Source organism: Vicugna pacos, chromosome 9 (assembly GCF_048564905.1).
Source record: "Vicugna pacos chromosome 9, VicPac4, whole genome shotgun sequence".
NCBI lineage: Eukaryota > Metazoa > Chordata > Mammalia > Artiodactyla > Camelidae > Vicugna > Vicugna pacos.
Genome location: NC_132995.1, coordinates 10,948,877 through 10,969,067, shown reverse-complemented (window position 1 = coordinate 10,969,067; position 20,191 = coordinate 10,948,877). Strand labels below are relative to the sequence as shown.

The window sequence follows — 20,191 nt, the reverse complement described above, 5'->3', positions numbered from 1 at the left end:
ACCTCACAGGCTCAGCCTCTGTGCTGCGTCTGTCCCTCTCTCTGCCTTGCAGCCTTTATCTCTGGGTTTCAGTGTTCCCCACAGGCCCTGGCTGCCCCCCATCTGGGCAGCTGTGGGATTACTGCTGAGCAATCCAGCCTCACTGTGGGCAGTGGGGAGACCCTGAGGGTGGCCACCAGCTCTCACCTCTCCCTGAGGACCCAGGTTTGGGAGATGTGGGCAGGGGCAACCCTGGGGATCATGGACCTACTAGTTTGAGTGTAGGGGGAGGAGGTGGTACAGGGAGAGGGGACTCTCCCATCCCAGCCCCCCGGCCCCCTTCTGCTCAGCCACAATTTTCCCTTCCTTCACTTCCTTCACCTCCCTCTCCCTCTCCTGTTTACACTCCCCAAATACGCACAGGCTGTTATCATGGGTCCTGAGTCATCCCACACACACACACACACACACACACTTACAGCCTGCCCCAGCGTCCCTGCCCCGAGCCGGCCACAGAGCCCGCCCCACGGAGCCCCCTGCCGCCCCAGGCTAATGGGAGCCAGATGGCCGCCTGGTGACTCAGCCACTGGCCTGTGGGAACCCAGGCGTCCTGCCTTCCCATGCCCCCACACCCAGCTCATGCTCCCCCAGTAGACATACACAGAGAAGGGGCCAGCTGCTGGGGGAGGGAGGACCTGGGGACCCCTCACTCTGTGAGCTAGAATGGTGGCATCCTGCCATGGCCAAGCAGGAGGAACCCTCTAAACTGCCTCATCCAGCATGTGGCCCAGAATGAAGGGGAGACCCCAAGGCTTCCTGGGGCCACAGCTCTTGACCCCCAGGCCTTGGCTGTGCCCTCTGGGTCAACCAGAATTAGAGCCAGACATGAAAAGTGAGAGCTGGACAAAGGCCGAGGGACATTCAGACAGAGAGACTATTAAATAAGGAAACTTCCGGTTACTGAGCAGTTCTGTCCTGTGCCAGGCCCCAGCAAAGTGCCTGGTGCTGCACTGAATCCTCCAGACAACCCCGAGAACCAGGGCCTCGGCTCTGTTCCATAGGTGGGGCGCAAGAGGCCAGGAAAGAAGGTGTTAATGTACTCAATGCCATGTGGCCATCAGAGGTGGAAACCCAGGTGTAGAATCACACAAGTCCTAGACACCACTCGCTGGCCTGCCTGTCCACTATCAGGGCCACGCAGAGCAGACCGACACACAGACTTCCTCAGATGGGAAGACTGAAGAAGAGTTAGCTGTGGAGGACGATAGCGGCAGCTGACGCCTCCGGGACCCGCCCAGTGCGCTGAGCACCATCCTGTACAGGGACGTGGACAGAGGCATCTTGATGTTTAATCAGTACTCGAATCACTGAACCATCCCAGCGGTCCCGTGTGGCACGGACTATCAGTACCGCCAGTGTGTCTCCCAGCGGGCCCACGGCGGTCCAGCCAGCTAGACGCATGCGATTTGGGAAGATGAAGAGGGCGAGGTGTCCTTCAGGCGTTTGTGTCCACGCTCTCAGGTTGTGAGAGCACTTTCATAATCCAGGTTTCAACCCTAGGTGATGTGCACATTTTTCACCAGTCTATCATTTGATCATTAAATTTGTTTGTGATATACTTTGCCATACATAAATTTGTTACATAACTTTTTTAAGTGATGAGAGACAGCAATTGAGTCAGAATTAGGGTTAGTCAGATGGCAGAGAAGGAGCGTCTGTAGCTGAAACAGAGGTGGAGCCGAGAGACACACCCCCATCATGGCCTCGGAGCCGCTGAGACCCAGAGAGGTGCCTGTCCCTCTGCCCGGCCGGGGTTGGGGTGGGCGGAGAAGCTGAGTCAGGCAGGGGAGAGCCCCTCCGTGGGCATCCGGCCCCCACCCACCGTGTCTCCTGTGTGTCCTCCCCGCCGGGCTCTGCTGGCCGCCACCCCCACCCCCCACGTCTGACACCTCTCTGTGTCCTGCCAAGGCTGAAAATGCCTGCCTGCTCCTCTCGTCCCCTCCAACGGCCTGCCCCGCTGTCGCTGTCCCTTCTCCCTGCTGCTGTCTCCTCTCCTCTGCCTCTTCCCCCACGCCTGCTCCGTCATCCCTTTCATTCTGTCTCTGCACCTCTCTGGCTGTCAGTGTTTCCCCATCACTTTTCATCTCCCCTCTCTCAGCCCCTTCTTTTTTCCCCCTCGTTTTGCCAGGGCCTCTCCCTGCTTGTCATTCCCTCCCTCTGGATCTCTGAGCTTCCAGCCCCACTTCCCCATGCCATTCTGTCGGAGTCCCCCATCCTCCTCTCGTCTTCACCCTCTTTTTTTCCTACTCCTCTCCCTGCTGTCTCTTGGCCCACCCCCTGTCTCCCATCTTAGCCACTCTCTGTCTCCCAGACCCTGGGAAACCCAGTGGGGATGTCCAGGTCAATGGTTCACTGGTGGCCCGTGGGAGCCCAGATTGAGGGGTCGTCACCTCGCCCCCACCCAGCGAGGCTGCGGCCTGTCTGGCCAGGAGGAAGTGACTGTGCTGTGGCCTGGTCACCCCCGCCCCCAGGACCTGCCTGGCTGCTGCCGCCCCCGGGCTGGGGCCCAGTAAACACAGCCGCCGGCAGCCTGAGATATTTATACCAAGGTCCGGGCGTGGGTCCAGTGCCCACCACAGCCCCTGCCCTGCCCTGCCCGCTACAGCCAGCCCCGAGCCAACGTGGCACCAGCCGGCAAGGGGACGCACCGCAGACACAGCCTCCACTCAGCAGGGAGGCCTCCCAGCGGTCGCTGGGGATTCCAGCGGCCTCACTGGGGACACAGGATGCCCCCTTCCCAGGAAACACCAACACAAATGCAGCCCCACACGTGCAGCTGCTCATGAACGGGAACACTCAGTCACCCTGCAGAAAACTCAAAGGTGATAGAGCAAAATAGAGTCCCACACAACTGCTCACATACTGAAGTCATCAGCCCACAGGTGGGGACACAAAATGCAGACAACCACCTGCTCACAGACACCCACTGAGGCTGAGAGCACCAGTCCAGGAGGTAGACATACACTCACACAAACACACTCGGAGGAGGACAGCAAGCATATGGGAGACACACCCTGTAGACACACAAACATGCTCAGAATACCAGCAACACACACATTGATCACGTAAAGGTAACCCAGATTCTGCTTGCCCACAGACACAAACACACACAACTGTCACACACACACACTGAAAATACAGCTGAAGCAGGAAACAGAACACACACACACATACACACACACCGCCTCCTGGAAACACACTTCTCACAGACGCATAGAAATACATAGAAAACACCCACACTTCTGATTTACACTAAGAACGCACAAATTTACACCCAGAGAAGAGCAAGGGTGTTGGGGAAAAATTCAGACACAAAACACACCCCAGGGATACAGCCCGTTCATACACACAGACTAGCTTAGGACACAGAACCCAGAGAGCACACCAGCTTGTACGGCAGAAACAAAACACAGGTGCATGCACCAGAAATGCAACACACACACACACACACACACACCTGAACACGTGCTGGGACACATTCATTGAAATCCCCGTCCATCCATACCCAACACAGCTGGAAGGCACCCAGCTGGTGGGTTAGAGACCCCCATAGTGGAGACACAAAATTCACACCACAAAGTTTGCGGGGACACACACACACAAAGGGATCCTGAATACATTCAAATTCACATTAGAAGCAAACAAAAGACATCAACACTCTGGATGTCCAGAGATCTAGAGGAAAGGGGGCTTTCTCCCCCTCCTCCCCCATCTCCTCCTGCCTTTCTCGCTCTCACGTTGACCCCGTCCTGGGCCTGTCTGGGGGAGGGGGCAGGAAGGCCTGAGCTGGCCTCCCCGGCCCTGCTTCCTGCCCCGTGAGGGCCGGACGGAAAGCTGGGGCTCCAGCCGGAACCCAGGCTCCCCCCACGACTTCCCTCCCGGCCCCGGGCTGCCCGCAGAGGCGGGGGAGGGGACGGGGGAGTCCCGAACCCCCGGTCCCGGCCCCGCAGTCGGCTGGGGACCGAGGCTGCCTCATCCCGACGGGGCCCGGCCTCCCCACGGGGCCAGGGTCCGGGGGTGGCCGGGAAGGTGCTGAGCCCGCAGGTTTCCCTGCCCCCGCCGGCCTCCCGGGCAGGTGGGCGGGGTGCGCCCCGAGGGCGGGGCCGGGGCTCGGCGACCGCGGGAGTGCGCGCCCCGGTGTGCGGCCGGGACTTGTCCTCGGCCAGGCGCGAGCTGGGCGTGTGAGGGCCGCGGCCCCGGGGGTGTGTCTGGGTGTGGGGGACTCTCCGTCTGGGACCCGGGGTGTGACAGGGCGTCTGGCTATGACGGGCCGGCTGCCGTTGGAGGGCCGAGGGGGAGTCCCCGGGCCTGAGCGCGCGGGGCCGGCAGACATCAGGCCGTGGGCACGACCGCCCGGCCGTCTGTGCGATCCTGACGTGTCAGATCTCCGTGTGTGGTGTGTGTCTGGGTGCGGCTGTGACGTGCCAGGTCGTGTGCACGCACACTGTGCCTGTTGTGACCGTGACCCTGCGGAGGATGTTTGTGTAACTGCTGGAGTGTCCCCGGCCGGAGTCTCTTGTTTCATTTCCTGACGGGGCTCCGATGCCGTGAGGAGTGTATGTGTGGCACACTGCCCCTGAATCCGCGTCTGCTCCTGTGGCCATTGTGACCGATCCTACAGCATGTACTTGTGTGACTGCCTTTTGCCGTGTCCCAGCCAAGGCTCCAAGGCTGGGCTGTGTGCATGCAACAGGGCAGCACGGGTCCCATGCCACGAGGTGTCACAGTTCATGTGTCATGGGTCCTGCATGAGTTTGCATGTATCCATTGTGGCTCTGAGAGGTGAAAATGTTTGCATGGCCATGGGACACTGTCCACATTTGAATCTCTATGTGAGTGTGAAGGCATGCTTACCTGTGCTGAATCCTCACCGGGCTGCAGTGACTGCAGTTCATCTCCACGCAAGAAGCTAGTGACAACAGCAGCATGTCCTTGAATAGTGAACTCCTTCTGCCCCCACCCCACCTGGCTCTCTGTGGCTCCCAGACCCAAAGCAGGAGGAGTGGCCACATTTCTACCCTTGGCCTGGGCTGGGCTGGACTCAGAGCCCACGGACAAAGGACCCTCAGCACCCACACCATCCTCCCCCAGGGCAGTCACTGGGCAAAACAGGTCAGAGCCACGGACCCAGGAGGGCAAGGGGAGAGATGGGAGGAACTGAAACCAGGAAGGAAGAGAGGAAACTGGGAGGCCAGACAAAGAGGAAGCAGGCGAGAATTTACCAGCAAGACCCCAGCAGATAAGAAACGCAACAGAGGGAAACCCACCCTGGCTCAGGGTGCTGGCATTTCTCTCCTGGACAACTGGTCTCCCTGTAGTCCCCCTGGCCCCATTCAATCTACTCTCAACCATCAGCCAGAAGGACCGTTTGAGCACGTAAGTCAAATCACATCCTTCTGTTCAAAATCCCGTCATGGCTCCTGCCTCCCTTAAGGTATAAGTTTTCACTTTCCCACAGGCCTGATGTGGTCTAGAAGGCAAAACCAGTGCAGAAGTTGTGTGCATAGACCCTCAACTCCAGCTGCCTGGGTTCAAATCCCAGCTCTGCTGCTTGCTAGCTATGTGACCTTAACAAGTAACTTAACCTTCCTCTACCTCAGTATTCCCATCTGTGGAGTGGGGAGGAAATGGTCTCAATAGCAGGAGTTGGCAGAATTTCTATCAAGGGCCAGACAGTAAATATTTTTGACTTTGCATACAGTTTCTGCCGTTGCATAGACAATACAATACATAAACGAATGAGCATGGCTGTGCTCCAATAAAACCTCATTTACAGAAACAGGCAGTAGGTCAGAATTGGCCTGCAGGCAGTAGTTTCCCAACCCCTGCCTTGTTGGACTCTGGGGAGAATGCCTGAGCTAGTAGCTCCATACCTGGCGTGGAGAATTGTTATTACTTTCTGGCCTGTGAGTGATACTATCTGACTCAGATCCCAACACCCTTCCCCTTGCCCCTCCCTTCCAACCACACTGGCTTGTTTCCTGCCTGTGTAGCTCACCCCAAGTTCATCTTCACTTCCAGACCTTTGCTTTTGTCCTCCTACCAAGAACACCCTTCCCCACTCTCCCCCAGGTTGTCTTCTCGGCTTCAAGTGCCCAAGGCCACCTCCTCCAAGAAGCCCTCCCTCCTCCCCAAAGCCATCTCTCACCCCATCTTGCTTCCCTGTCTTCGTCTAGCTTTACTATGTCTGTCTTCTCCACAGAAAGTAGGTTCCTAATGCGCAGGAACTATTCCCTTAACCTCTCTGAGCTTCAGTTTCCTGAACTTTAAAGTGAGTGTTATCAAAGTCCTTTGTCTCAGAGCTTTGTTATAGTGGTTAAATGAGTTAATTAATATAAGACACTTAGAATAGAGTCCAAGGTGCTTAATAAATCTAACCAGTGTTCACCATGAGTTCTTGGAAAATAACAAGTGCTCAGGAAGTGTTTATGTGAGGAGGGGAAAATGAATGGTGGAGAGACATGAGGAGGCAGATGGAGGAAGGGAGGGTCCGGGAACGTCGGAAGGGAGACCCCAGTCAGGCGCCCAACGACACAGAGACACAGTCCTCTCTCCACCTTTAATGGACCCCAGGTGGGCTTGGGGCGCGGTGTCCTTAAATATAGCCCCAGTGAGGCGGTCGGGGGTGGGGCCGGGCCTGCCGGGGTGGGCGGGGCCTGTGGGGCGGGGCCTGTGGGCGAGGCGGGGCTTCAGCTGCACTTGCAGGAGCGCACGATCATGTTGGACAGCTGCTCCACCTTGGGCTTGCGGCCCACGTAGTACACGATGGGCAGCGGCTCCAGCGCCTGCGGTACGCAGCATGGCGCCGCCGACGCGCCAGGGTTGTGCTGGTTGTACAGCGCCAGGACCTGCGGGCGGGTGGCTGGGGTCAGGGTTGGGGGTCGTAGGCCCCAACCTCCCAGCCTCTCCCCATCTCCCTCTGTTTTATCTCATTATGTTTCTTTCTCGTTCCCTGCCTCTCCCCATTTTCCACTCTTGGCTTGTTATCTCAGTGTCTTTCTCTGTCCTTCCATCTTCTTAATTCTCTCTCTCTGTCCCCCTGGCTTTTTCTCTCTCATTCTGTCTCTGTTTCTTTCTCCTCCCACCTCCCCACCTCTTCAGCCTCGCCCAAGTTATCCGTCTCCGTGGATCTCCCCATATCCGTCTCCCTCTGCATCGTGTCTCTAACTGCTCAGACCCTGTCTCTTGCTTCCCTCCATTCCTTTACCATCTCCCCTCCAATCTCCCCCTCTCTATTTCTGACTACCATCTCACCAATTCATCTCTGATTTTACCTCTTTTACCCCCTCTCCTCCCTCGGTTCCTGTTTCCCCCCATCCCACCCCAGTTGGTACGCCAGACTCACCTTGCTGTACTGCGTGTCCAGGCTCCAAATGTAGGGGCAGGGCCCCAGGCAGAAATTGGCGTGGTAGCCCTTGGGCTCATGGATCCACTTCCAGCCCAGGTCCTTGCGGAAGTCAATGTAGAGCTGCCGCACACAGCAGTTCTTCTCCGTGGAGCTGCAGGCGGGAGGGAGGAACCCAGGTCAGGTGAGTGGAGGGGCCACCCCTCCTCCCCGTGTGTGTGTGTGTGTGTGTGTGTGTGTGTGTGTGTGTGTGTGTATGTGTTTCACGCTGGCTGCCCCGCAACCCCGCACATCTCCATCTTGGTCTCCCTTGCACCCAATGTGATAATAACAGCAATAGCAGTAATAGTAATGATAATCACGAACACTGATAAAGCACTTGCTTTAGTCCAGCACTGCACTAAGGGCACCACATTAACTATTATATCATGCAATGCTTGAAACAAGCCTGTAAGAAGCCAGATGACTGTCCACAGGGGATGGCTACATAAATCACGGCATATCCACACACGTGAACATAAAAAATACAATGCAGCTCCATGTGTACTGGCATGTTCTAAGTGTGCAACAATGTCCATTAAAATACTACCACATGCTGGGCTGGGGTCTACTGGGGACTCAGTACAAATGCTTGTTATTCCCACAGAAATCCACTCTGGCTCTGTTTCTTCACTTCATTCATACGTATGTTCAAATGTCCTCCACTCAGGAAGGCTTAACTTCTAGGACGCCACCTGGCATGCAGTAGGTGCTCAATAAATATCAGTCAAACAAACAAATGTCCTTTCCTCAGAGTCCTTCCTGGGCCATCCTATCCAAAATACCAATCCAAATGATTATGAATTCCATTCAGTGTAAGAACGGCATTTCAGCTATGCAAGAGAAAATGAAAATGTCTGCATTTGAAATGGGGCAAATCTTTATACCTGTTGACACTGGATGAGAGTTTATGGGGGTTCATTATACTATCCTGGTTGCTTATGTATACATTTAAAATTTTCCATAATAAAAAAATTTAAATCAGAACAGGAAAAATAAATTATCCCAATGATTTCTTTCTTTTCTCTTCCTCTGATTTATTTTCCTTCTTAGTACTTATTGCCACTTGCTCTTTTATTAGAGACTGATTTGTTTACCTGCTCATTGTCTGTCTTCCTCTGAGGACAGGACTTTTTGTCTATTTCGTCCCTAAATGTGTTCCCACTGCCTACAACAGTGCCTGGCACACAACAGGTGCTTAGCAAGTATTGGTTAACTGATCAAAAGGTTAGGTTTTTAAAAAGGACATTAGAGAGTGGTGGTGTGTAAAACTCAGCTATTCTGGACTCATGATTTCTGACCCAGGCTCAGATGTGAAAGTCAGTCCTCCTCAGTCTGGGGCCCAGGCTTCTGCTTGCCTGGAAGGAAATAGGGGATTTTATGTGCTGGCCTCTGGGACCACGGTTGAGATGGGTAGGGAGCTTGGCTAAAAAGCCTGACTCATGGGCAGCTGGGAACACTTTATATTCCATGTTCATAACAGGTCAAAGAAACATTATGCAAAGTTACAGGTACAATATAATCCAAATTCTGTTTTGAATAGAAGGACTAGAAGGCAATATATTAAAATATTGACAGTGACATTTGATATCTGGCAATGTGATAGGGGATATCTTTCCAAATTCTCGATAGTGAGTATGTGTTACTTTTAGAATCAGAAAATAAAAATTAGGGGGTAGGGGTATAACTCTGGTAGAGTATGTGCTTAGCATGTGTGAGGTCCTGGGTTCAATCCCCAGTACCTCTGTGGAAAAAGAAAAGAAAAGAAAAATTAAAAGAAAGAAAATGTAGTACACTTCCCACCCCCCTGAAAAAACAGACTCTGCCATTTGGACAAAATAAAAACATATATGGATATGTGTGAGTGTCTTATGCTGAGACTCTCGGGAGGGAGACACAAATGTAATAAAAGCCTCTACAGAGGGGCCTGGGGGTCAGGGCTGGAGGGTCTCTGAGTATCCTTTCTAGGTTTGGTCCATGTGCATGTATTTTCCTACTCAAAAATCAACAGAGAACTAATAAATTTCAAAACCCTACAAGGCAGGTCTTATTATTATTCCCATTTGAAGGATGAAGAAACTGAGCCTCAGAGAAAGGGGTAAGGTGTGTCTGCTCATATGCAGCCTGTACATGTGGAGCTCCGGACCAGTTCACAGCTAAGTCTGTGGTCTCATGTACCAGTGCAACCATGTCAGCTCAAGCAGAAGGGGAGAGGCGATGCCACAGGACCTCCCAGGGCAAGATATGGCCTTTCTGGGAGCCACATGGTCCTGAGAAGAAAGTTAGAAAACTGAGGTTCCTGTGAGCTCAGCCTGGTCCCTCCCTAGTCTAATTGGGACCCAGTTCCCCCATCTGTACAAAGATGCGGGAGACGCTGGATCAACTAAGATGCTGTGAAGGGCCCGGAAGGCATCAGGAAGTCCATGTACGGGCTCAGGGAGGGGCATATGCCCCCATATATAGGCATATTTCTTGGGGAAAGGTTCCAGGCTTTTGGCTTCTCAAGGGGGGCCTTGACTCACAAAAAGGGAAGAACCACTGTCCAGAATAATCTCACATTTCTGGTCCAGCTCTGGCCAGGGTGCTGAGGTCCTACAATATGAACAGTGTGTGATTCTATTATTCAACTCAGCTGTTCTCCACGTGGGGTTCCTGGAGCAGCAGCAGCATTGCCTGGGAACTTGTGGGAAATGTTAGTTCTCGGGCCTCACCCCAGACCCACTGAATCAGAAACAGAAGGTGGAGGTGGGGGACAGCAGGACACATTTAAAAAGCCGTCCAGATGACCATGAGACAGTATCTAACCCGTTTGTTCTGTGCATGCCTGGATCCTGCTGCCTGGGATACAAACGGTCCAGGCCCTTGCAAAGCTCTTGCCCAGCAACTCTGCCGTCCAGTCTACCAGAACCCAACAGGGCCTGATGAGTAAAAGAAACCCACTGGGGGCCCCAGGGTGGGCAGAAGGGGACTCCTATCCAACTGGATGCTGGGGAAACTGTCAGGGAGGCTCCCCAATAGAGATGGTATTTATGCTAAGAATAACATTATTGCGGAAAGCCTCAAACATACACAAAAGCAGAGACTATCACGTTGAACCTTGGTGTCTCCATCACCCAGCTTCAGCAATCCTCAAGTCACGACAAGCTTCACTGTATTTCTACCCTTATCCACTTTCTCTCTCCCAGTGAATGATTTTGAAGCCCACGTCATCCACCATATCATTTCATTCATAAATATTTCAATATGGATCTCCGAGAAAATCAGGACTATGTTAAAACACCACATAAGAAAAACTAACAATTCCTTGATATCATCAGATACCTAGTCAGAATTCACATTTCCCCAACTGCTTCATAAACATCTTTAAAAAAAATAGTCTGCATAAATAAAGATCTAAATAAGGTCTACACATTGCAATTGGTTGATTCATCTTTTTGCAGTTGGTTGATTCATCTTTTAAGATTCTTTCTAAAATCTATGGAACCATCTCTGTATTTCCCCCTTGTGTATTGTAGTTGTTGGAGAAATTGGCTCAAGTTTCCCACACTCTAGATGTTGCTGGCTGCATGCCCGTGGTGGTGGCTCACATGTTCCTCTGGTTTCTGGAAACTTGGGAGTTGGATCTACCATCTTGATCAGCTCCAGGTTTGATTTTTTGGCCAGACTTCCTAACTGAAATTTTGTCCCTCGCGTGGTTGGCTGCCTCTCTCTGTAACGTTATTAGCTGTTGGCAATCGAGACCTCAATCCATGCATTCACTCACAGGGTTGCTAGGCTGAGGGTGGGATCTGGTGGTGAAGAAGCCTGGGAGCAGAGATGACTTGCCAGCGGGAGAACTGCATGCAACAAAGCCCAAAGGCATCATCAAAATATGAAGCAGGGGAGGACCAAGGTCAGACTATCATTCTAAATTAGCAACACTCTACTCTGAATTTCAACATTCTAGGACTACAACTTTTCAATTTTCCTAGATTACCATACACCAGCATCTCAAGATTCTAGATACTCCAACAGCTTTCCAACTTTCTAAGATTCCCACATTCCAACTCTCGAGGACCTTGGCATGTCTGAATTCCAATATTTCAAAACTACATTCCAACATTCCACAGTTCTGAACCCATCACTCAAGAGGTCCAAGCTGCCACTTTCTAAGATCTCAGCCTCATTCTAACAAGATTCCAGCACTGAGTCCCAATATTCTAGGTTACCAATATTCCACTTTCTCCAACTCCAACATTTGTGGATGCTAATATTTTAACACAGGATTCCACTATTCTGGGCCCAATATTCAAGGACTCCTATCTGCCAACACTGGAGACTCCAGTCGGACAATGGGCAATCCTCCGATTCTGGATTCCGAAGTTCTAGGATTCCAACATGCCTTGAGTCCAACATTCTCAGATTCCAATAATTAACATTGAATTCTAACATCCTAGAATCCCCAACATTCTAGAACCAACCCCCACCTGCCAACAATATAGGAATCTAACATGGCGGCGTTCTAATATTGAATTCCCACTTTCTCGGTGTTCAACATTCTAATGATCTCTGATTCCAACACACTAGCAAGAAAGCAAGCTGATTTCAACATTCGAGGACTTCCAGTTCACACATTCCAGCATCCTAGGCCTCAGACCTCACCCCCTGAGCCCTCCAGGCTGAAGGAGATGCCAACCCAAGCACAGCACCAGGCAGGTGCCCAGCCTGCGGTGCCTGCTCAGCAGATTTCCAGAAGGTCTCCAGCCCGGAAGGCCTCTGTGAAAGGCTGCAAGGTTCACCTGAAGCAGTAGTTGGTGTCCAGGGCTCGGCGGTGCCGGGAGCTGTGCAGGTGCTGGGCCCTCTCCAGCGGGGTGGCCATGAGGAGCAGGAAGGGCCGGTTCATGCCATGAATGGTGGCAAGATCACCTCGGCGGCCAGAACTGAACCCTGCTTTGGTTTGGGAGTCAGGGGATGGGGAGGGTGGGGGAGACACACACACTCTCAGATGGATGCATGAGTGACAGGCAGGGGCAAGAATACACACACACATGCACATACGCACACACACACACACACACACTCACTTTCTCAGAGAGGTGGATGGGTAGGGGGAGCGGTGAGAAGGCAGGGGGAGGGAAGACACACACATACACACATACACACATACACACATACACATACACACGTCACTGCTGCTGGGCACAGGGCCGGGCCAGGGAGGTGGGCCTCACCGTTAATGTCCACTTGGAGTGTGTTATCTTTGCTGTCACAGGAACAGTGGGCACTGAGGCGAAAGCCCTCTATTTCCTCTGTGGGAGTGGGAAGAGAGATGCCAGTGTCAGGGGGTGGCCCATCCCAGCCCCTGGGGGAGGAGAAAGGAAATAGCAAACCCCTGGAGTAGGGGTGAGGGGACCTCCTTCCTGCCCTTCCCCTGCCTGTCCTCTCACTGCACCCTCTTGATCCTTCATCCTCCTTCCGGTCTCAGCTCAAATGCCACCTCCTCCAGGAGGCCCTCCAGGACACAGCCCCTCCTCCACTATGACAGAACTTTATTCACAGCACTTACCATCTCTGACATGTGTATTTGGCTATTTAGTTCCCTCATTGTTCTCAGTGGAAAGCAGGATACATGGGGGCAGGGATCCTTGTTTTCTTGCTCCCCGCTGGGCCTGGCCCACAGTCGTAAAAACAAACATCTACTGAGTGCGCACTAGGTGCCAGACCCTGTTCTAAACACTCTTTGTGCATTATTTCCTTTCATCCTCACCAAAGCTCCCCATTTTACAGACAAGGAAATCAAGGGCTGCAGAGAGGGGGTGACTCTCCCAAACTGGGAGAAGGCAGGGCTGAGGGGCAAGAGCCTGGGCTCTTGTCCCAGGGCAGGGCTGGGAGAAAAGTTTCTTGAATGAATGAGTGGAGTGCTTTCCTGAGCTTCTGCTACCTGCTGGGCCCTGTGCTGGGTGCTCTGGACTCAGCAATGACTAAGACTGGCATTTGCCCAGCGCCCACCTGCTCCCTAACCCCCATCTTTTCACCTGCCAAACCCGTGAGTCTTGACACAGTCATTCTCACCCAGGATACATTCCCAGACCCCACCAGATGGGTTTGGGTGCCCACTCTGGGCTCCCACAGCACTTACAGCCTCCCCCATCCCAGCCCTGTTCACTGTGGCCATCACAGCCTGCTAGGTCTTTGGCAAAACTTCCTAGGTGTCCAGAAGTGACTGTGGGTCCCATGAGGGCAGGCCTAGAAGTTGTCATGGTCACTACTGTGTCCCTCACGCCACCAGCACAGGGCCAGGCACAGAACAGGAACTAACTGGCATTTACTGAATGAAGGAATGAATGAGAGGGAAATCAGGAAGGGAGATGTGGGTGCTGCGGACTCAAGCGGGACCGGACAGACTCAAACCTCTTCCTGACCGATCAGCTGTGTCAGGCTCTCCCTGGACTCAAGGCCTCTGCACAGCCTGTCTCTCTGCGTTGAACACTATTGTGCCTCCTTTCTGCGCATCCCTCAGACACCCTTTTCGATGTCCCCTCCTCCAGGAAGCCCTCCCCGATCTCCCAGGCTGGGTCAGGCACCTCCTCTGGATTTCCCATCCCAGCCCTGCCTACTCTGGGACATTACTACCTGGTTTTCAGGCCTTCCCTCCAAGTCTTCCCATTCCAGCAACGGACCACGAGCTCCATGAGGGCAAGGATGGGACTGTTTTGGTCACTGCTGTGACCCCAGCATCACCCAGCACAGGGCAGATGCTCAGGAAATGTATTAACCATTAATCACTCAGGTTTGAGCGTCTGGGAGGAGGGCCAGGTCTGGGCTCTTTGGCACAAATATGGGATGGAGGGTGCTAGACAGGGTGACCAAAGGACAAACAATGGGGTCAACACCATTACAAAACAGGGGTGGGGCAGGCAAGCGGTCCTCACCTCTGTGGGTCAGCCACTGCCGCACAACTCCAGTGACATCAAAGGACAGCCACTCCGGTGAGTCGCTTGGGGCCAGCAGCCGGTTGCTGAGGTAGCGCCAGGAGTCGTTGCTATATTTCTGGAGGACAATGAATTGAGGGGAGAGACAGTGGGTAGATGCTGCCACACATCACCATGTATGCTGCACCCCTCATTCCATCTGCTCCCCCAAACGGGCCTCCACGCAGTCCCTCAGTCCCCTCCTGGACACCCACACTGAAAGGCCCAACAGGAACCACCCACCCCCAACCGCAGCCGGGAGAGGAGAGAGAGCCTCGGGCCTGGGGGGTGGGGAAGGTACCTGGGCAGCTCAGCCCCTGCCCCTGACCCCCTGCTTAGCTGGGGGAATTCTTCTCCCTCTTTGGCCTCAGTTTCCTCTCTGGTGAAATGCCAGGACCTTTTCAGGTTGGACAGTTCATGATGCTAAGACTCTCCTACAGACATCGTAGGGGTCACTGACTATACAGTTCTGCAAATTTGACCCCCCGAATTCTGAGAGTCTATAACTTTCGAGGGGCTGATGTCAGAAGTCATTCCCTAAGTGCAGTGCTTGGTAACACCCTAAGAAACACACGTTTAATGAGCTGGAGAAGTTCTGTGAGACTGCTGCTTTACAAACCCAGGAGTTGGACATGCCACAAACCCAGATGTTGCAGATGCCAGACACCCCCGTGGAATGATCCCCTGGAGCTGGCAGCATAAAGCCAAATTCTCTAGACCCCGAGAACTTAACATCAGACAAATTCCCTTCCTGCAGGAGTCTAACATCTACTACTGAATCTAACGTTCCATATGACAGGGATTTTAGGTCACATAACTGTCAAGAGAATCCAGCCCTCCTGGAGGCCCCAGTCCTCCTGGAGACTAAGTCTTCTAGAACAGAGCTATCCAAGAGAACTTTCCACGATGATGGAAATGTTCTTTATCTGTGGTGTCCAAAATAGCAGCTGCTAACCCCATGTGACTACAGGCCACTTGAAATATGGCCAGTGAGACTGAGGAATGGAATTTTTTTTCTTTTAATTTTAATCAACTTAAACGGACCACATGTGGCTAGTGGTTACTGTATGGGACAGAGCATTTTGAAAGTCTCCAACCTCTCCAGAGATTCCAGCTTCCAAAGCCCTGAGTTCTTAGAACCCAAATCCTAGATTCCAGCCTTCCAAGTGTTTAGCATCTAGGGCACTAGGAGTCTAAACATTTCAGAGTCCCTTGGTTCCATGGTCTGTGCTTCCCCGTCCTTCGGGGTCCATCTATGTGGACCTTGCAGCCACCAGCCTTCCAGCCTTCCAGCCGCCCCAGCCCAGGCTGCCCCCAGGGCCCCTGTCCCACCTGGTACAGCTCCACGTGCTGCTCCACTTTTAACTTGAGCCTCAGCAGGCGCAGCTCTGCCCGAGAGAGCAGCACGGGTTCGGGTACCGCCTCCCGGACTTCCGATGTGTTAAACAGCATGTATATGCTGTGTGGGCTCCGCTTGATTTTATCATAGATTTCTAGGTGGAAGGAGAGGGGGAATGTCAGGCTTTGGCAGGGGAGCTGGCCCACACCAAGTCCAAGAGCTGACAGCCTTGGGGTTGACACCCCTGACACCTTTTAGCCGGATGACCTTGGGTGACTGGCTTCTCCTCACTAGGTTTGTTTCCTCCTCTTTAAGCGGGGTCCTATTCACCCTTCCTTCCCGTCATCTGGGAAGCGCCCCCTCAGTACAAAGCTGGCACAGGGGTGGGGTTTGCTCTGCTTGCTCAGGCCTCCCCAGCAGTTGGAGCCTCAAATGCAAATTACGTTGCCGAGTAGGGATCAAGCGTATTTGGCTCAGACTGACTCTACTGCCTTCCAGCTTTATGAGCTTGGGCAAGCCACATTCCCTCTCCCAGCCTCAGGTTCCTATTCTTTGTGAAGGATCAATTTGACATCAAGCTCTCTGCCTCCTAACCCAGATTCTCCTAACTGAAGCACTGTGTGACTTTGGGCAAGTGGATTCCTCTTTCTGTGTCAGATTCTCACGTGTAAGGCAAGGACTGACTGCAGGAAGACAGTGTGAGATAAGTGAGACAAAACAAGTCACACAAGGTCTGCACACAGTGGTCACTCTAATGTGTTCAACAACCCCATGCGAAAGATACTATTATTATACCCATTTTATAGATGGGGAAACTGAGGCCCAAAGAGACGAAGCAATTTGCCCAAGGCCACACAGCTAGGAAGCCGCAGAGTGAGGATTCAAACTCAGGCAGTCTGATTCCAGAGGCTGTGCTCTTAACCTCTAGGCCATGCTGCCTCTCTGCTAATGTGACATTCTTCCTCTTATTATTATTATTGATACTAATTGTTTCCGGCCTCAGCTGGTTAAAGAAGGCAAAGTTCATTCTAGGTAGGAATGGCTTCAGGGGTACGGGCAGGGAACAGAGAAAATTAGGAAGAGTGTTTTCTGGTCCGGGAAAAACTTGGGGCTGGGAATGAGGGGGCAGGTCAGGAACTCCTAGATCAACCTCTGCATTGGGGGCGTGGAAATGGTGGTGACATCTGAAGAGAAAGGACAGAGGAGGCCCCTTCCGTGGGCCTCCTTCTTCTACTTCTCCCCTTCTAGCTAAGCCAGCCCCTGCCCACCACAAATAAGCCCTATCTCGGTCCAGGGGTTACTCAGCAGACCTCAAAGGAAGCCCAGGCCGGGAGACAGACAGGGAGGAAGAGAGATAGAAGGGGTAGGAACGGTCAGAGGGAGAGATGGAGAGTTGGGTATGGAGGAGAAAGGGACAGAGAGAGAGAGAAAGAGATGGAGAGAGAGAAACTGGGAGACCCAGACAGGGACAGAGAGAGTAATGGGGATGCGGGAGAAACGGCAAGGCAGAGATGGGAGACAGAGACACAAGAGATGGAAGCCATAGGGTTTGGGAGCAAGATGGAGGCAGAAGAGGGTTGAAGGTATCAGTGTTGAAAAAAATTTCTACCACGAAAGTGAAGCGACCACGGAAAAGGTGAAATGGAGATGCGGGTGGGTAGGGACATCATTTGGCTGAAGCCGCAACTGGGCGCACAAATGGGCCAGAGACTCGCAAGTGCACTGCCCAAGACGGAAAGTGAAAGAAAGCAGGGGGTGGCACCCAAGTCTCGGGGCCACGCGGGACGCCTGGGTCCCCTCGCGGGCGCCGACGGGGCGGGCCCGACGATAGCCCCGCCCAGAGCTGGGGGTGAAGAGGGCGGGAGACGCCGCCGCCGCGAGAGCGGGGACCGGACCTGCCTCGTCTCGCCCCAGGCTCCGCGCGCGATCCCCGCCCCTCGAGGCACGGGAAGGAAAGGGAAGGGAGGGAGGGCGAGGCGGCCGGACGCTGGGGTTTCCCCAGCCTCCCAGGGAGGAACTAGGAGTTTGGGGTCCAGGCTTTCAGCATTTAGCTCTGCGGGGTCCTCCTGCCCCCTTCCGGAAGCGGAGGCTCCTCCCCCCGCGCGTGGCACCCACGTGGGGCTTCCTCACTCCTACCAGCTCTGTTTCCTCGCCCGGGTCTTGTAGAGTAGCACCCACCCACCTCTCCCGCTACGATTCAACTCCTCACTCAGCCATCTCCCTTCCATTCTGCCGGGGCCGGGGCGGGGGTGGGTCGCAGCTCCCAGCATGGCAAGGTCCATCTCTCCTCTGCCGCCTCCCAGGCCCACCTTTCCCACGCTTGTCTCCCCTTTCCCTTCCCAAGCACGACCCAGTATTCTAGGGTCATAAGTTTCCTGGGGCTCGTTTCCTCCACTGGGCTTCCTCCTCTCTTGTCTCAGAAATACTCGGGAGCACCTCCTGGCGCATCCCTGGCACCCGCCTAGGGTCTCCGCTTCTCTCCCGCTAGCTTCCACCACCCTACAACCTCGTGCCCCCTTTCTACCCCGCATTTATCACCCCCTCCTCGCCTTTCTCTAAGCCCTCCCCCAATTTCGCGTGTTTCTCGAGCCCTGTGCAAGTGGATCCTCTCTGCACTTTCCTGGCACCTCCGAGCTTACACCTAGTTTTCCTGTCCTTGAATCTTCCCGCCTCACGACCCCTGGGCTCTGGATCAGCTTTCCCCACTACCTCTCCTTTCCCAAATGCTGGGGTCCTCGCTTCTCTCAAAGCGGGCCCCCTCTCTGCAGCCCCCACCCCATGACCCCTGCATTCCAGTGCACTCTGCTAGGGGAAGTCTTTTTCTACACCCCTTCCCTCCTACCCTCTAATTGCTTCGCGTCTCCCCTAAGGGACTCCCCCTACGACCCACATGTTCCTGTCGCCTTCTAAAAGTGGTCCACTTCTCTCACTGTCTCCTCTTCAAGCCCAGATACCTGGGGGGTAGGGAGATCAGCCCTATCTTCTTTGGAATCCCGCACCCACGTTCCCGGCTTCCCCGGGGGTCCTCTTCCTCCCGCCAGTCTCCCCTACGGGTAATTTCCTCCCCGCGACCCCTGCACTCCGGCGCCCCCTGGGGGCTCCCCTCTAGGGTCCCCTGCCCCTCCAAGCTCACTGTCGCCGTTTTCCACCATTAGCACGCGGGTGACCTCCTTGGCGTAGTAGTCCGCCTCTGGCTCGGGCTCGGGTTCGGCACTTTCCCCGGCCACCCGGTCGCGGGTACTGTTGTAAAGGGCCAGTACGGCCTCCGGCAGCGGGCCGGGCGGCACCTCCCCCTGACTCGGGGGGCTGGCGAGCCGAAGCTTGGACAGAATCTGGCCGCGGATGGCCTCGATGCGCTTCCGCTTCACCAGCTCCATGTCGATGGTCTTGCAGGTGGATAGTCCGGCGGCCGGCCGACCAGGCGTCAGCACTAGCAGCCACAGCAGCGGCAGCAGCAGCGGCAGCAGCCGCAGCCCGGAGGGCGGCATGGGGGAGGCGGCGCCCCCCGGCACAGCCGAGAGCGCTAGCCGAGCTGGGGTGGCAAGAGGAAGGCCCCGCCCCGACAGGGGCTGGGGGGTCTCCCGAGAAAAGTAGGAAGGTCTGGGGGGGAAAGTTGAGGCCCTCAGGGAGAACGGAGCGGAGGTGGCGGGGAGGCTTTGATGGGTGGGTTCTTGGTATCCCACGGAAAAAACCGGGATGGGCGAGATCTGGTACCAGAAGTGGGTGGTCTTGAATAGGAAAGCTGAGGCAGGTCTGAAAGAAATCTCGTCTCCTGGATCCCAGAGGAGAAGGGTCCTTGGATGCGCGGGGGCTCAGGAGAGAGGCTGGGAGTTGGGGGGCGTGCAGGGGGGTGCGCCCGAGGTCTGGGGTCAAGTCTTCGTGGGAGTCGGGTTTGCGGCTCCTGAGGGCTGGTCCGAAATGGGGGCGCCTGGGGAACGCCGTGTAGGGGGCAGGGAGGGAGGAAGCGTCCGAGGCGGTGGGGGGGGGTGCGGTCTGGTGTCCCCAAATCCTGCCTCTCGGGGCAGCGCTGCGCAAAGCGGTCGCCGCGCCTCCGGCTCCCAGCGGCAGCGGAAAAGTCTCAAAACTTTTTTTCCTCTTCTCCCAACCAGCTCGTCCCTCCTCCCGCTCCTCCTCCCCCTCCTCCCCGCAGTGGCGGCGGCGGCGGCGGCAGCACCAGCGGCGGGGGCGGCTCGTCTCAGACTCTGGGGCCTCGGGCTGCTCCTCAGCGGCTTCTTCCTCCGCTCCCGGCTGAGGCCGGCCCCGCGGGCTGCTCCGAGCCGGGGGGTGCCCCGGAGGGGGCGTCCCCCCTGCCCCCGGCCCGGGGCCTCGCTGTCTGGCGGATCCGCGGCGGGAGGAGGAGGGTGGGACGGCCCGGGTCGTGAAGGGCGGCGGCGGCGGCGGCGGCGGGGACCGGCTGGGGCGGCGGGGGGTTTTGAAGCCGCCCCGGCCCCACCCAGGAAGCGCGCGGGGCGGGGGCGG

At 55.0% G+C, this 20,191-nt stretch overlaps 1 protein-coding gene across 2 annotated transcripts; it reads right to left on the bottom strand.

Moving 5' to 3' along the window:
* Positions 1–6,581: 6,581 nt before the first annotated feature.
* On the bottom strand, positions 6,582–20,136 carry TGFB1 (transforming growth factor beta 1). 2 transcript variants are annotated; one of them, XM_006214987.4, is made up of 7 exons: positions 18,846–20,136; positions 15,706–15,866; positions 14,335–14,452; positions 12,634–12,711; positions 12,202–12,352; positions 7,385–7,538; positions 6,582–6,887 (listed from the first exon to the last, which is right to left on the bottom strand). In XM_006214987.4, the coding sequence occupies exons 1-7, from the start codon at positions 19,198–19,200 to the stop codon at positions 6,729–6,731; spliced, it is 1,176 nt and encodes a 391-aa protein (XP_006215049.1). In that variant the 5' UTR covers positions 19,201–20,136; the 3' UTR covers positions 6,582–6,728.
* Positions 20,137–20,191: the final 55 nt, after the last annotated feature.

Coding starts and splice junctions, on each gene's coding strand:
- TGFB1 (XM_006214987.4), bottom strand. CDS start 19,200: ATGCCGCCCTCCGGGCTGCGGCTGCTGCCGCTGCTGCTGCCGCTGCTG. Junction 15,867..18,845: donor AATGGTGGAAAACGGCGACA/GTGAGCTTGGAG, acceptor CCTTCCACCTAG/AAATCTATGATAAAATCAAG. Junction 6,888..7,384: donor TGGACACGCAGTACAGCAAG/GTGAGTCTGGCG, acceptor ACCCGCCCGCAG/GTCCTGGCGCTGTACAACCA.